Source organism: Sarcophilus harrisii, chromosome 2 (assembly GCF_902635505.1).
Source record: "Sarcophilus harrisii chromosome 2, mSarHar1.11, whole genome shotgun sequence".
Lineage (NCBI taxonomy): Eukaryota > Metazoa > Chordata > Mammalia > Dasyuromorphia > Dasyuridae > Sarcophilus > Sarcophilus harrisii.
In genome coordinates, this window is record NC_045427.1 from 330,573,464 (window position 1) to 330,589,582 (window position 16,119).

At 33.7% G+C, this 16,119-nt stretch overlaps 1 protein-coding gene across 9 annotated transcripts in view; it reads right to left on the bottom strand.

Moving 5' to 3' along the window:
- Positions 1–16,119, bottom strand: part of DDHD1 (DDHD domain containing 1) — a 139,626-nt gene that overhangs the window by 74,890 nt on the left and 48,617 nt on the right. For all 9 annotated transcript variants that reach the window (XM_031952851.1, XM_031952846.1, XM_031952850.1 and 6 more), the window contains one exon: positions 1,900–2,006. In XM_031952851.1, the coding sequence (XP_031808711.1) occupies positions 1,900–2,006 (107 nt within the window). The remainder of the gene's footprint in view (positions 1–1,899; positions 2,007–16,119) is intronic.

Sequence of the window (16,119 nt, forward strand, 5' to 3'; positions counted from 1 at the left end):
TATACATATATTGTATTTAATGTATACTTTAACATATTTAACATGTATTGGTCAACCTGCCATCTGGGGGAAGGGGTGGGGAGGAAGAAGGGGAAAAGTTGGAACAAAAGGTTTTGCAATTGTCAATGCTGAAAAATTACCCATACATATATCTTGTAAATAAAAAGCTATTAAAAAAATGTGTCTGAGGTCAGATTTGAACTCAGGTCCTCCTGACTTCAGGGTTGGTGCTGTATTCACTGTGCCATTTAGCTGCCCCCAATTACAATGTTCTTGAAATTGAATTCATTTTCATTTTGCAAGGAAACAGATATTGCCATGGTTCCTAGGACTGATAATCTGAGAAAAGAGCATACCACTCTATAACATTACAAGTTAGACTGTCTCACCTAGAACTATACTAAAAAAAAAAAAGAGTAATTATGATAAACTATTTCAATACTATCTGATCCCAATTATGCTTGGTCCCATAAATACAGTTATCACTATCAATTAATTTGTTGTGACTTCAAATTTGTATGGTCACATTTCTCTCTGTTATCCACAAAAGCCCATCACAGTAATAAGACAACCCGAAGACATATTTCTTCCCCAATAGGTGAAGCAGAACTCAGAAGCAGACATCAGTAACCTACCAGAAAAACTTCAATCACCCTCAAATCATCTTCCCTATTTTGAAATTATTCAATAGGCTTCAAAGGTCCTCACTTCAACTTTCTTAATTTATATCTATTCATTAAATCTCAATTACCCATTTTTGCCTTCTATTTAAAAAAATTAGTAAATAAACAAAAAAACATTCTATGTTTAATATTATCCAGTTCTTAGTTCAATTCAACAAGAATTTCTTAAGGTGAAAATTACAATGCCTGGCATTATTTAGACTCAAACGATGAACTGAAACATAGACCTTTGGAAAGTAATTTGGAACCGTGGTCCTTAAAGTCACTAAATTATTCTTACCCTTTGACCCAAAATACCCACTACTAGGCCTGTACTTCAAAGAGATCCAAGAAAGACAAAGAATGTATAAATACAAAAATATTTATAGCAGCTTTCTTTGTAGCAACAGCTCAAAACTAGAAACTGAAAGACAACCATTTATTGGGGAATGGCTAAACAATTTAAAGTAGTATATGAATATACTACAATATTACTATGCCATAAGAAAAATAACAGAACAACTTTAGGGGAAAATGGAAAAACATATTTTTCCTTCAAACCTCATTTCAAATGGATTTTCTTGCGCGAAATATTCCCTGCTCTCCTTACTTTAGTGATTTTTCCCCTCACTTGTTCTCTCCAAAAAATCTGTAATCTTTTTGCATTTATATTCTGTAAATTAATGCACCAAATTGAACAAAAGTGGGAGAACAATTTATATAACATCATTATAAAGAAAATCAACTCTAAAAGGTTTTAGAATTCTGATCAATGACTCTGATCAGTCCTTAGCCAGAGGACTAAAAATGAAACATGCTATATCTACATCTGCTAAAGAGATGATATTTTAACATGCTGAATAAAACATGTATTTTTGGACATGTCTATTGCCTAAATTTTTGGGTAATGTCTATTGTTGAGCTATGCATATTCACTGTAAGAGTTTTATTTTTTATTTTTATTGTTCAATTGGGGAAGGGGAAATGGAATATAATAAATGTGTATAAGTCAAACAAATGCAGAAAAGCCCCATAGATCCTATACTCAAAGAAGGTCTGTCAGATAAAGTAAAACATCCTCAAATAACCAATACATTTTGAATATGATATCAAAGCAATGTAGAAAGGAAAAAGTATTTTGAGAGATTTAAGGAAAGACATCTCATTCATTTCCAGATAGACGAATCAGGGAGTAGGTGCACTTAATTAATTCTGGAAGGCAACAGATTGCATGTACCTCCATCAAGAGCAAGTTTTGATCTCCACTCAACAGGCAGAAATTCAACATGTGTTGCATGATTAGAAAAGTGCTTTTCTTCTATTTTTCTTGCGGCATCTCTCATCCTATTAAGAAAAAGGAACTCATTAGGGTTGTTACAAAATGGAATATTAAAACAGTAAATTTATATTTCCTTCATAACATTATCACTAAGCTGTTAATTAAATTTTAGTTATTTTATTAAAATATTGCTCATTTTCACTCCTCAGCAATATATTACTTTAGTTGCTCATTCTTACTCCTCAGCAAACCCTAATTTCCAAATCTATTTATCCATGATTGTTCCCTGGGGGATCTTTTTTTTTTTTTTTTAAATATCTTACTTCTAAAAGGTATTCAATTAGATTGTATTGATAATTCAGTCTCCCAAAGTTTGCCACTTTAAAGAAGATAAAAGTGTATCCAAGTAAATTAATGATTCTCTTATTTGTATTCAAGCTGTTTGTTTTCAAAGATTTCATCCTTAACAAGTGTTGAGTATATAATGAAAGAAGAAAAGCACCAGTACTCAAAAATAGGATGCTTGAAAGAAAAGAATCTTGGAATTGTCTCCCACAATTAAATGTTAAGGTTTTCAAATAATTTTTTTCATGAAAGTCATACTTTCTTATTTTATTGTGATATGACAACATGTTAAGGACAAAGACACTATGATTCTTGAATTTAAATGTAGTATAATTATTGTTTTCTTTTACCATTTTTGGAAGCACAATTAGGGTTCCATTTCAAGGGATAAAATTATTTAGTATTGTGAATACTCACACCTTTCTTTAGAATAAATAGATCTGATTCCGCAAACTATAAGGCAATGATAATTATTGATATGGTCATATTAGACAGGTAAGTATAAATGTATATTAAAAATATGTCTGACCCACAACATAGCTTATGAAAATTATTATTTTTAAAGCTTTGGGTCTCCATAAGTGGAAACAATACAATGATTTCAATAGGTAGATTGAGAAAACATATGCCATGCCTATAAATAAGACAAAACAACACATTATATATCACGTAGGTGTGTATATTCATAAAAATATAACTTTTTCCTGGTGAAGAAGATAAAAATTTAATTGTTAACTTGTGGCTAACAGTTTTAACAGCTTACACTGCTATTTAACAGCTTAAACAATAATGAAGTATATCCTACTGCTCATAGAACTTATGTAATGCTTTTTAATTCATGCCTTTTGGAAAAGGAAAGAAGTTGAGAAATGTAAGAAAACAAGAGGTGATCTAATTCAAATCTATTACTTTGTGGATGAAGAATCTAGAGGCCAGAGATGTTAAAAGACTTTCCCAAGGCCATATCCCTTGAAAAAGACCAAGATTCTTTATCAGGATTTTTGCACTTGGAATCTGTTGTGGTTATTTCTTTCTGAAAGGGACTGAAAAAAACATTCCTCTAGTTCTATTCAATGAAGTGGCTTCTAAGAGAGAAGCCTGATAAGGTAGAAGTAATGGAACTCGTTCCACAGAGAGCAGGAGAAACCAAAAGAAGTACATAATGTTTATATACTTATGAAAATACACAAACATACACACATCTTATAGGTACAAATTCCATAAATAATTAAATGAAATATTTTCTTCACTCACAAATACTACAGAAAATCATTTATAATGTACTCTTTCCTCTTTTAAGTGACAGAGATAATAATGCAGGGGGAAAAAAGGACTGGAAAGCATTTCTGTAAAATATCCTTAATCACTTTCTCAAAATACTTAACAATGTATAAATATATAAAGGCTTGGTTAAATTAAAGCAAAACAAGGGAAGGTAAATGCATTAAATATTTCTAGTTAACACAGATATCCTCCAAGACTATATCCTAAGCAAGTTTTTTATTTTGTTTTGTTCCCTCTAAAACAGAGGTTCTTAACCTTTTTTTTTTTTTTTTTTTTTAAATGTTATGGACCATTTTAGCAGTTTGATAAAGAAAACAGACTCTACAGAATGTTCTTAAAATTCATAAATAAAAAGAAATGCAAAATTCCATTTACAGGTTTATGAAAATAGAGATGCAATTTTGTTTTCCCATCCAAGTTGAAATCTACCTTGAAATCTACCTATGGATCAGAGGTTAAGAACTCCTGCTCTAAAAGATAGTCATGACCTTTCCCATGTATGGTAGTAATATGAAGTGTAACCTATAAAGATATCCAAAATGCTAATGCTTTGAACATCTTTCTGTCTCAGAGAACTTAACAAAGCACAAACCTCAGATATGCATAACCTAATTCAATATAATTTAGGCAACAAATTAAGAGCATAACTTCCTTCCTGAACAAATTGTATCTCATGGATAGAGGAAAAAGATATCACATGATAGTGATAGTCAAATACTAAAAACAATACAAATACAAGAACCAAATGCCTTTAATGAAAATAATTTGTCAGTCTCTGTAGAACTGAGATGCCAGTCTTCATATACTGCTGCCTTTTTTTGATCAATAAATTTACTAACCTTTGCTGATTTTTAAAGATGCATGGTTGTTTTGACAAAATTCACTCAAAGCCTGGAGAAGTTTAGGGCCATTAAAGTCAATCTCATCTCATGAATCCGTAGAGCTCTTCTTTCTTTTCGGAAGCAATGGGGTATAATCAGGGTAAATTGGAACCTTCACATCATGGATTACTGAGTTCCCAGGGGACCAAGTCGTGGAGAGGATTCTATTCCTGTTTGGAAGGTTTTTTGCAGATTACTAAAACCACGTTTGGCCAAAATGATGATGGGTAAAGAGGATTTCCTATTAACTAATCAAATTTCATTCACATTTATATATCTATATTTGAAGGAAACTGATAATGAATGATACATTAAATCCTTCCACATCATTTATAAAATTTTCATAGACACTGACCATTATTTGATTTTAGAATCACTAAAATGGTCAGAAATATCATTTCTATGTTACTTTCATGATCTTATTTCATATGAGGAATCTTTTAAAAAAGATTTTGTTGTATTAACAATGTATACTAGGCTTTATAATCTCTTTTAAATATTCTAAATTAAAAACATTTTTTTTCTTCCTCACAAACTCCTAAAGCTATTTTAGTTTTTTAAATCTATGTTTTTTTTTTGTTTTGTTTTGGCTTTTTAAAGCTATATTACACGTCATCATCAAATTCTTAACTTATTTGCACAACAAACGTCATGCTAAAATAGCCATTAAGTCTCAAAGACCTCTGGAGAAAAATATATCACGAAACCAGCATCACCAAATCATAATCACTAAAAGTGGGCAGAGGTAAAGAAGAGATAAAAAGAATATAGTAAATTAATTACAACATATACATGCAAATTTCTAGTGCTGTGTTTAACTTTTATAACTATTACATTTTAGTAACAAATATCATAATTTGAATTGTAAAAAAAAAAAAAAAAAAAAAGGGGGACCCATAGGGGAAATTTTACAATTTGGGTTAAGATTATTTTAATTTATATTAGCAATATTGCCAATTGGACCTTGGCTTTTAGCAAGAATGTATTTTTCTCCTCCAAAGACTTAAAATTTACATGAATAACTATTAAGATTCATGTTAGAAGTCTTATGTTTGGATATCTATATTATATTTTTATTCCAATTATACCCAAGGCACATGACTACATTTCTAGAATATTTTTGAATGACTGGTCCCATCTTCAAAATTCCAGAAAGATGTGTATGGGAATATATGCTTGGACTATGTCATATCTCTGATATACACCAAAAATAGGTGCATCTTAAGGACTTCTCTATCTAAATAAACCCCAATATGATCTGTTATTATAATGTAATTATTATAATGTAAAAACTAAAAAGCAAAATTAGCAAATCCAATAATAATTACAGAACCTACACATAAGATATGTGGATAATGGTAGTCATAATAAAGGTATTCTTGTCTTTAATCATCCTCTCGCTTTCTAGGTATTTCTCTTTCACTTCTTTTAACATACTGCTTCTGGAGCGGGGTTAGTAGTATGGCACATTCCAGGCACCAGAGGCTAATAACAATTATTAGAACAGTCTGTGATAGTACAAGGCTTATTAATTTTTTTATTTCATAAAATGATGTAATAAATGATTAGAAAAATGACTGGCAGGTGTCATATAAATATTATTGTTATGTTTATTTTCTATATTAACAATTTTGAGCATCCTTAATTTATGTATATTTATGAATTATGTACCACTGACAGCTTGACTATTATGAATATTGTAAAACTTATACAAAATAGTAATAACAGATGAGAAAATTTTTAAAATAATTTTTATTTTGCTTTTTAATAGCATAAATATTTTAGTTCACAAAATATTATTTGTGATGAAAAGTTTTATTATTGTCAAAAATCATGGTCTAAAAATCTTTGAAATACATGAATTCAAAATTCTGCTTCTATATTTAGATTGTAATTCAATATTTGGCTTTAATGACTGTCACTTGCCTCATAAACATAAGCAAATCCAAGTGGAAGAAGTGTATCAGTTGCTGCATATATGAAAAGATTTTTGCATATTTATATTTTTTCTCATGTAAGTTGTACTTGAAGACCAAAATGAATTTGTTGCATTTTTTCAACAAATGGTTCAAAACCCACTGTAATTATTTGGAGGACTTTTAAATATGCTACAAAATTCTGTCTAAAATTTAAAAATGAGATGAAATATTTGACAAAAAAAAAAGTAGTTTTTAAATAAGTTTTAAATGAGTTTTACTAATCATGAAGGGCTCATACTTCACAAACAATGCAAGGACTCTCTCAAGTTCTCCTTTAGGAACTTTAGAATTGGTTGTATGCCATCAGAGACACTGGCACAGGACCACCCAGCATGGTTGAATCCCTCCTCAAGGTAAGCCCTCCATTTTTCTCCCCCAATCCTATAGCTGGAACACCCCAAGCCACTGGGAGAAGGTTTGTCTGGGTCATCATGAGCTCCATCCTCAGCAAGTTTGCCTTGACAGGGGCACCCAGACGTGGAAATTCTTGCACTATTTTAAGAACTCTGGTTACAAACAGCTTGCTTTTAAGTTATCTAGAGTCGGACTTCTGAGGGTCCTGTCAATAAAAACTGGAACCTTTCCCCTTTTCCTATCTCACAAAAGAGAAATAATTTGGGTGAATTGGAAAAATAACCAAATTAGGAGAAAAAAAAAAAAAAACAATTCAGTTTGTCTAGAAGATTATCAGAATCTAGATCTCCTTAACTAAAGTTAATTTAAAAATATATTTCAATTTTTAAAAAATTTTGTTTTCTCCCTAAAACAAAAGGGAAACTTATTTACAACTATTTGGCTATTATTTAGGAAAATTCTAAAATTGTTAATTAAATTATTGTCATCATGTTATACTTAAAATTGGTAATTACTGTGTGTGGAACAAGAGGGATGAAGTGAAAGCCTTATCAGTTCACCTCCAAGTATGAGGTGTTTACATCTTTTTGCCCACTTCACAGTGTGGGGAGAAGTATCAAATAGCACAGCCCATGAAAACACTAAGAATAGTTGGGGTGGGCAAGAGCAAGCTTAGCCCCTTCTCTGCGGTCTATGTCAACTCCCCTTAATTTGTAAGCTTGCCAATTTTCTTGAAACCATCAGGGTAAGCAAGGTCATCAGCCCTGAGAAATAAGCCTGTTTAGGATTTATAATTCTAAACAAGGAATATGTTTATTAAGGATCTATAAATTTGTTTAATGATTGATCCTTTGTTAAGTGCTCTCAGGCTGAAGCCTGAAAGATGTTTTGATGCTATTATAATCATGTCTCTGTTTTTTCCTCTTATAGTAAATTTCTATAACAAGAGCAAAATAGTCAGTAAAAGCCAGGTGTTCAATACAAGTATCCCAGAAGACCCAATGGTTTCCTACTTTAGATCTTAAAGATTCTTTCTTTCGTATACCAATGTATAAAGATTTACAATTTCTTTTTGCCCTTGAAGGGGCAAATCCAGGGGAACATAACCCTTTACCAATTAACATGGGCAATCATATCCATAACATGGAGGTAGCTCAGAGCTTCTGTATCAGCCCCCACATATTTGGACAGGCACTGGCTATCCAGTATGTAGATGGTATCTTGATCTGCAATCACACCCAAGAGGCTTCTTTGGCTGCAGCCATACTAACTCCTCACTTCTGGTATCCCTCTCCCCACCCTAGGGCTATGAAGTGTTTTTGTCTAAAGGCCCACATAGCTTATCAGTCTGTTAAGACCCTGAAAGCTAAATTAATCTCTTGCTTTGATCTCAGCCCTACCTAAAGCTTTTCCACTGTACATTGATGGAAGGCGGGGCCAGGTCCTAGAGTTTTGGGCTCAGTCTCTGGAACCCTATCCCAAACCTGTTACTTGCTTCTCAAAGAAACTTGACTCAGTATACTTAGGCTGGCCCTCTCGCCTTAGAGCAGTGGTTGCTACAGTCCTAATTGAGGAAGCTTCCAAGCTCACCCTAGGTCACCTATTAGAGGTTCTAACTTCCCAACTATTAGAAGTTCCTGCTAACTTCAGAGCATTTTGGAAGCCAAAAGGCATCAGTGGCTTGCTAGTGGGAGGCCTGCTAGATAATCAGGCTCTCTCCTACTAGATGCCCCCGATTTGACTCTCCAGATGTGCCACACTGAACAACCCTGCCACCTTGCTCCATGACAACACTCAGTCAAGTGACATAATTCATAATTGTGAAGAAGCTTTAGATTCTGTCTACTCCAGTCAACCTAACTTGAGAGACATTCCTCTTGACAATCCAGATGGTGAATGGTTTATAGATGGATCTAGTTTTCTTGAAAATGGGGATAAGAAGGCAGGTTATTCTGTAGTGACCCTCAATAGCACCCTGGAAGCAAAGCCACTGCCTCCTGGTTCATCTGCCCAGAAAGCCAAACTTACTGCCCTTACTAAGGCTTTGGAACTAGGGAAAGGAATAAGAGTGAACCATCTATACAGATTTCAAATATGCTTTTAATATTTTGCATGCTCATGGGGCTATAGGGAAAGAAAGGGGACTTTTGACAGCAAAAAATTCTATTAAATATGCAAGGGAAATTCTACAACTATTATGAGCTGTCTGTGAATGAGAGGTTTCTGTTATATTTTGTAAAGGACACCAGAAGGGCTATTCACTTCAGGCCAAGGAGAACAGGTTTGTAGATTTCAACTACCCATGCTGATGTTCATTTGCCCTTGACCATAGCACTTTTAATTCTCCAGCTCCCTGACTCTTTACACCCCTTCATATTGTTGGCAGAACAATTCCTTGTGGAAGAAAGGGGATATACTCTTTCTTCTGGGTGATTTCAAACACCCTCAGTCCAGCTTCTAATCCCAGAGGCAAATCAGTGGGAACTTCTTTTTGGCCTGCCCCACTTCTAGCAGAACAACCATCACCCAGCCTTCATCCTTCAAATAACTCAAAAGGTGGCTGAGATATTTAAGATTACTTATCTCACTGGGCCTGGCAGCCACCAGGAATCTTCTGGGGAAGTGGAGAAAATGAATCATACCCTCATGTGAGTCCTGGAGACTCCAGAGGATTAGTGAAGAATCTCCTATATAAGAACTATGTAATGAGTTCCCACCACAACCTGGCTCTTCAGAGCTTATGGGGAATTTTCCCCATCAACAAAAGAAGCCAAAGATGTTTGCTCATTAGCAAGGGAGACATAGTCTCACCCTTCTCCCCAATCTGAGTCACAAGGGGAGGTATGGTCCAAGAATGTGAATACAGAAGGGGTTTCAACATTGTAAATCTAAGGACAAAGAACAAAAACATTCCTTTTAAATCTCAGACCACTACTCCTATCACAAAACTCAGTGTCAGCATTCTTATATCCTTTTGGGGGAGATAACCTGCACTCTAACCACACACCAATGTTCCTTTGATTTTCAGTTTTCTAATTTGTTTCATTTCTCCAACTTAATTTTTATAACTGTGGAAATCAAACTCGTCCATTTCTCACACTTCCCCATCCTAAAGTTAAAACTCTGTAAGAGCTTATATCTTGCATTTGCTTATATAAATTTTTCTGGGGCTAAAATAAAAATTTAAAAGAAAAAGCACAAGTTCTTAAAAAATTCTCTTCATATTCAGTTATGTTTATCTACCAGTAAGTAGTGAATGGGACTGATTGGATGAAGTATTTCTCAGTATTGAGTCACATGATCCCTGTTTCTGGGTCTGGGAGGGACCCTTGGGGTCACATGATCTTTGGAAGATCAGACCTTGAACCTTGGAATGCAGGAAATTAGTGAAATTGCAGTAAGTGACATGACCTATGGGAGGCAGACAACATTGGTGACCATTGGTCAAGGATGGTTACTTCCTTTTAGTCTATTCAATGAAAAGGCTAAGGTTTTTTATTTTTAAATCTCGGACAAGCTGGAAGCTGGGCAGGTTCAGGAGCACATGGCAGGAGTTGGGATGATTCCCAGGTGTGTGTCTGGGCCTCTCCCTCCAGGGACTAAATAAATGCTTTCTCTTTGTAGCTGAAGATGTCTCTGATGAATTTTGGAAAAGGGGTCTAGTTTTTTTGGTAGCCTCAAGGCAGAGGCAGTTATACTATAACAGAAAGAACACTGGGGAGGAAAAAAAAAAAAAAGGAACACTGGATTTAGAGTCAAAGGACCTGATATCAAAACCCAGTTTCACTATTTACTACAGATATGATATAGCTCTGAGGGAGGAAGTAACAATAATCCTAAAGTGACTCAGCCTCGGAAATACTACAAACAATGCTGGCTGTCAGATAACAATTTGTTGCTCAATAATAACAGTTTCTGAGACAATCTAATCCAAGGAATTAAAGTGGGGTGCAACTCCACCTCTTACACCATAGAATTCAATACTGCTCAACTCTACCTCTAAGACCACTCCTCAATTAAGCCATAAAATTAACATATCAGTGACAAATACCTGATCTTTCTTTTTCCTATAAATTTATCTTCTTGCTCAGGGTTCTTTGCTAAATTCTTTTAGAACTTAATTGGTGTTGTAATTATAATAAACTTTGCCTCCTGACTTAGAGATGGGTGAGAGCCTGCAAATTCTTTTGAAAACTAGCAACATGGTTCTGGAACCCCAACCTTTTTGGAGTGTCTCTTTAATAATAACATATTGTTGTCATGCCTTCTGGCTTTATCTTACAATCATTTCATCCTGTTGTATCCCCCAGACTGAAAATTCCTAGATGATAAAGAAAAACAATTGAAAACAAAGACAGGGTGAGTATAACAGGAAACTGAGAACTTCCCAGGAAAGACATTTGATAATTCCAGACCCAATTTTAGAGGTCTGTTAATCATTAAGACTCTAGGAAGGAGAACAAAAGACTTGCTCTTTCAATAGAAATATTTGACCTCCTGAACCTTTACATAACTTCTTAGAAGAAGCTAGCTAATTAATAAACTGGAGATATTCTAAGGGGTCTATAAACTGGGTAATCTCTATTAGTTGAGGAAGCCTGAGGTAAACCAAGTCTCCTTGGTTATTCTAGTTTAATGGATTCCTTACCTCTAAACAAATCTCTTTGTGAGGGGATTATATGGTTTCTTATAAAATCATTAACTAAGGTAGATTGAATTTATAACTTGGATTCAATTTACCTGGGGAATTTGGGAGGTGGGGTGCTCATATTAGATAAAGTAAAACAATTGTAAAACTTGTGAAAATGACCATCATAAAATTCAGGTCAAAATTTAACAAGTCCATGTTACTTCCAGGCATTAATAGAGATAATGAGATTCAACTGGATAAGGGGAAGCGGGGGAGGGGTTGTCATGATTTCTTATGGCTTGTGACTATATAATCTCCCCTGACTTCTGAAGGGGTGACCTCCTTTAAACTGGGGACCCCAATTTATGGGATGTCTGGTTCTCATGAGATTCCTGAATAGTTTCTATTCTTCACTTTGAGAGACCTCTGAGAAGTCACATTGAGTTAGGATTTGCCTTACACAGGGTAAATGACTCTAACAATGTATATGACAATCTGTCTTAGTACTTCTCCATCTTTGTTGTGAGGAAGGGCATATATTTATCACTGTCTGTTTGCTAGGATTATTATTAATTTTTCAATCACCCAGGTCAACTTCCTTGCTATTTACATTGCAATAATTGAGTATATTCTTGTGGGCTCTGCTTATTTCCTCAAATTTGATTCCTTGTGATTGTCAATTATTGACAGGATACACTTTTTGTTTCCAGATTTATCATGAAGAGTACACATAATTAATAAAATCACATACTGACTTCTTGGATTTTCTTAGGAATAGGTGCAAAGTAATGAGATTGCTGAGTCTAAGGGTACTGGTAATAAGGTTTAGATTTAGGGAACCAAAATGAGATAGGGTTTCAGGTGGTCAGGGAGTTATGTGATAAGGTTGAATGGCAGGTTCAGGGTTCAGGGAACCAAATGGAGAGATCTGGCTCCTCTGCAACCCCTTGGGATTAGGCACAAGGATAGGGACTTTGGGGGACTCCCTTCTGGCGGCACAGAGGTTCTCTGTAAAAGAATTTGTCGACCTGAAAACCTAGATTGATAAAAAATTTATTATGGGGATTGTAAGTAAGGTTAGAAATGCTGACAGAGAAGCATAAAATCTGCTTAGGAAATAGGTGAGGATAAAGAGAGGATGACACTGGAAAGAATATTCCAGTGGACAGAAGCTCCTTGGCATTCCAAGCATGGAGCTGGCATGTTTGGAATCTCTGCAAAGAGAGGGTTTTAGTTTGGCTCTTTTATATTGAATGTCTTAGTGGGGGCTGGGACAGCTCAAGTTGGCTATGGGCTGGGGGTTGCTCTTGATCGGTCCAAGTACAGCTTGAGTTGAACTGAATGGAAGATTTACATCTGAGAAAATTTTACAAAAAACAACAACAAAACCAATTCAAATATGCTGGAGCCAATAATTAGAATCACAGATGACCTAAAAGCGGCTATAATAAAGACTGAAGATCTAAAGAACTTAGGGTTGAGGCAAAATTAAATATAATACTGAATGGAAAAAAAAAAAAAAAGGATATTTAATGAATTGATAGATTTGCAGGATTCTGTGGCAAACATATCTGAACTTTATAGAAAATTTGACATATGGATCAAAATCTGAATAGGGTTGGAATTCTCTAGCTCTAATTGCTCTTCTTTCCATTCACTAATTCAGGTTCTGATCACTTTGCTTAGATTACTGCAATACCTTTTTACTTAATTGGTCTCCTTGCCTCAAAGTATCTTTCCTCTCCAATCTAGCATTCACCATAGCTAAAATGATTCTCCAGTCATTTAACAAGTACTGTCCTAAGCATTGGTGTTAAATAGAAAGGAAACATAATTAATGCCTTCAAGAAGTATACAAGCAAACAACTATGTACACACAAAATATATACAGAGTAGATGTAGGAAAGGTAATCTCAGGAGGAAAGGGATCAAGAGTGAGATTTGAATTGAGTCATGGTAGGAGATAGCTAATAAATGTGCAATAAATCATAAATGGATTGTCTTGTACACTGAACAGTAAAGAGTAGTAATAGGAAGCCACTATAGATGACTGAATGGGGGAACAGGATGGGTATGGGAGAGAATAGGACATGACATAGTCAGACTTTTGCTTTGGGAACTACAGCATAAGTCTAACCACATAATCTCCTTACTAAATAAACTCCAAAAGTTCATTATCATCTCCTATCAAATGTGAATAACTCTTGTTTTTCATTTAAAGTTAACAATGAACATAAAACTTACCTGGACAACTTGAAAAGAATCTGGATAAAACAATACAAGAAATGATTAAAGAAAATTGTCCTGAACTGATACAAGATGGGAAAGTAGAAATAGGAAAAAACCCACCAATCATTACCTGCAAGAAATCCTACAAGGAAAACCTACAGGGACATTATTGCTAAATTTTGAAAAACTCAGATCAAAGAGAAAATTTTACAAAAAACAACAAAACTAATTCAAATATGCTAGAGCCAATAATTAGAATCACAGATGACCTAAAAGCAGCTACAATAAAGACTGAAGATCTAAGGCAAAATTAAGTACAATACTGAATGAAAAAAAAAAGGATACTTAATGAATTGACAGATTTTCAGGATTCTGTGGCAAACAAACCTGAACTTTATAGAAAATCTGACATAGGGATCAAAATCAAAGACTAATTTCAAGGGACTCACTCAATAAGGAGCTTAAAATAGTTATTTTACGTATGGAAATGTAAATCACATGTTTAAGATTGTCATTAATAATCAGATAGCTTAAAAGAAAAATTGGGGTAAAGCCAAGTATTATGTGATTTAAAAAGTGAAACCATGTAAGAAAAGATGTTATGGTTACATGAATGAAGTGCCAGAGCAAGAACTGACACAGAGGAATTAGATGGGGGAGGAGGTCTGATAATTCTAAAATCCTACACATATTAGGAATGGGTTAAAGAGGGAATAATACATATATATCTAGAAGAGTATAAAACCCTCTAAAATTTATAAGGAAAAAAAAAGTAGAGATAGTAATCATTGATCTCAAAGCCAAAGTTAAAAAATTCTAACAAAGGAGAAATCTACGTTATATGTCAATCATGTTAATATTGTTTTAAGATACATATGTGTATGTATGTGACACAGCACATATGTATATGTATGGGCACAGCAGAAAACAAAAGAAAACCTACAAGGAAGTAAAAAAAAAAAGAGTTCTGAGTACAATGTCTTCTCACATATATGGTTTTTTTTAAAAGGGACATTTATTGTTACATATTTTAAATCCTCTTATGTTCTGCTGTGCATATGACAATTTTTTTCTCCTTTTCTATTTTGAATTTGTTTTAAATAAAGACAAAAAATTATTTAAAAAAAAAAACCCTCAACCCTTTCCCCCCTTAAAATAAATTTAACAATGATAATTTATTAAGTTTACTGGCTAGGTGTTATAAAAATAGTACTTATTCTCAAGAAGCTTATGTTTTAATAGGGGAAGATAACAGAATAGGAAGAAGAAGAAAGATGAAAGTATTCCTTGCTGTACTTCTGGGAGAAATAGAGTTAGAAGAGTCTGGAGACAAACTACCTTCTGTGTAATATATAACTCTTCTTCCCTCATTTTATGATCAAGCCAAATAGACTTTCCAACTGTATTCCTTTTCTGGTTCTCAACAACATTGGCTGTTCCTCCAGCTTTGAAGAAGATAAAAGGGAAAAGAAGACTTTACCCACCTCTCAGAATACCTTTACTTTGAAATTCAGCTATAGCACCACTTTAATGAGACGCTTTTCATTTAATGTCCTGACTTTCCCAAATTATCTTGTATTTTATTTTGTGTATACATACAAATAATCATATTAACTTTAAGTATTACTAACAATTCTGAAATGACTTAAATAAGAAGTTACTCTGCTTTCCCAATAAGCCTTATGAGATGTCAAACTCCTCCCTTCCCTCCATTCTTAGGACACTCATTCCATCTTCTAAAGTTTCATGCAGTATGAATGTTCCCAGCTCCAATCTATGGTTATATAAGTGACTCATCCTCCTCTCTTCTTTAGACTGCCTGTGCTTTAATTAAGTCAAATTTAAATTAATTTGAAGTATAACTACCACTATCTTTCCTGATGCCAGTTGTGGTCTTTCCTAGAACTCTCTAGGGCATGCCCGTCCAATTTCATAAAATATTAATTATTCATCAATTTTCCTTGAATTCTCAGGGTTTTTTTTTTTTTGAGAATATGATTGCAAATGGTAGTTTCTGATCATTCTTTCTTCTTACTTAAACTTACTTTTTCATTTTTTTTATTTTAGAAATTTGATTTTCCTTTCTTCATTCTTGACCAGATTAGCCAATATTTTATTGAGGTGGTTCATTTTTTCAAGAAACTTATTTTTAAGAATTTTATCAATTTTATTAGTCTAATATTTTAAAATGCTGATTTTTTCCTGCTAATTGAGGTTTTTGGTACTTATTTTAGAATTTCTAATGTTTCATATACTTAATTACCTATTATTATTTATTATTGATATACATTTTCTAAGGTTTAATTTTTCCCATAAGCTCTTTAGTTCTATCTCAAGAATTCTGTTGTTTCTTTGCTATCTTATAATATGATTAACATGATCCAATCTTTCCAATTCTTTTGGTCAATTTCTAGAATTTTATTTGCAATTATGTATTGAATGAGATAAAAGCATATGATTCTGGACTTAAATACTA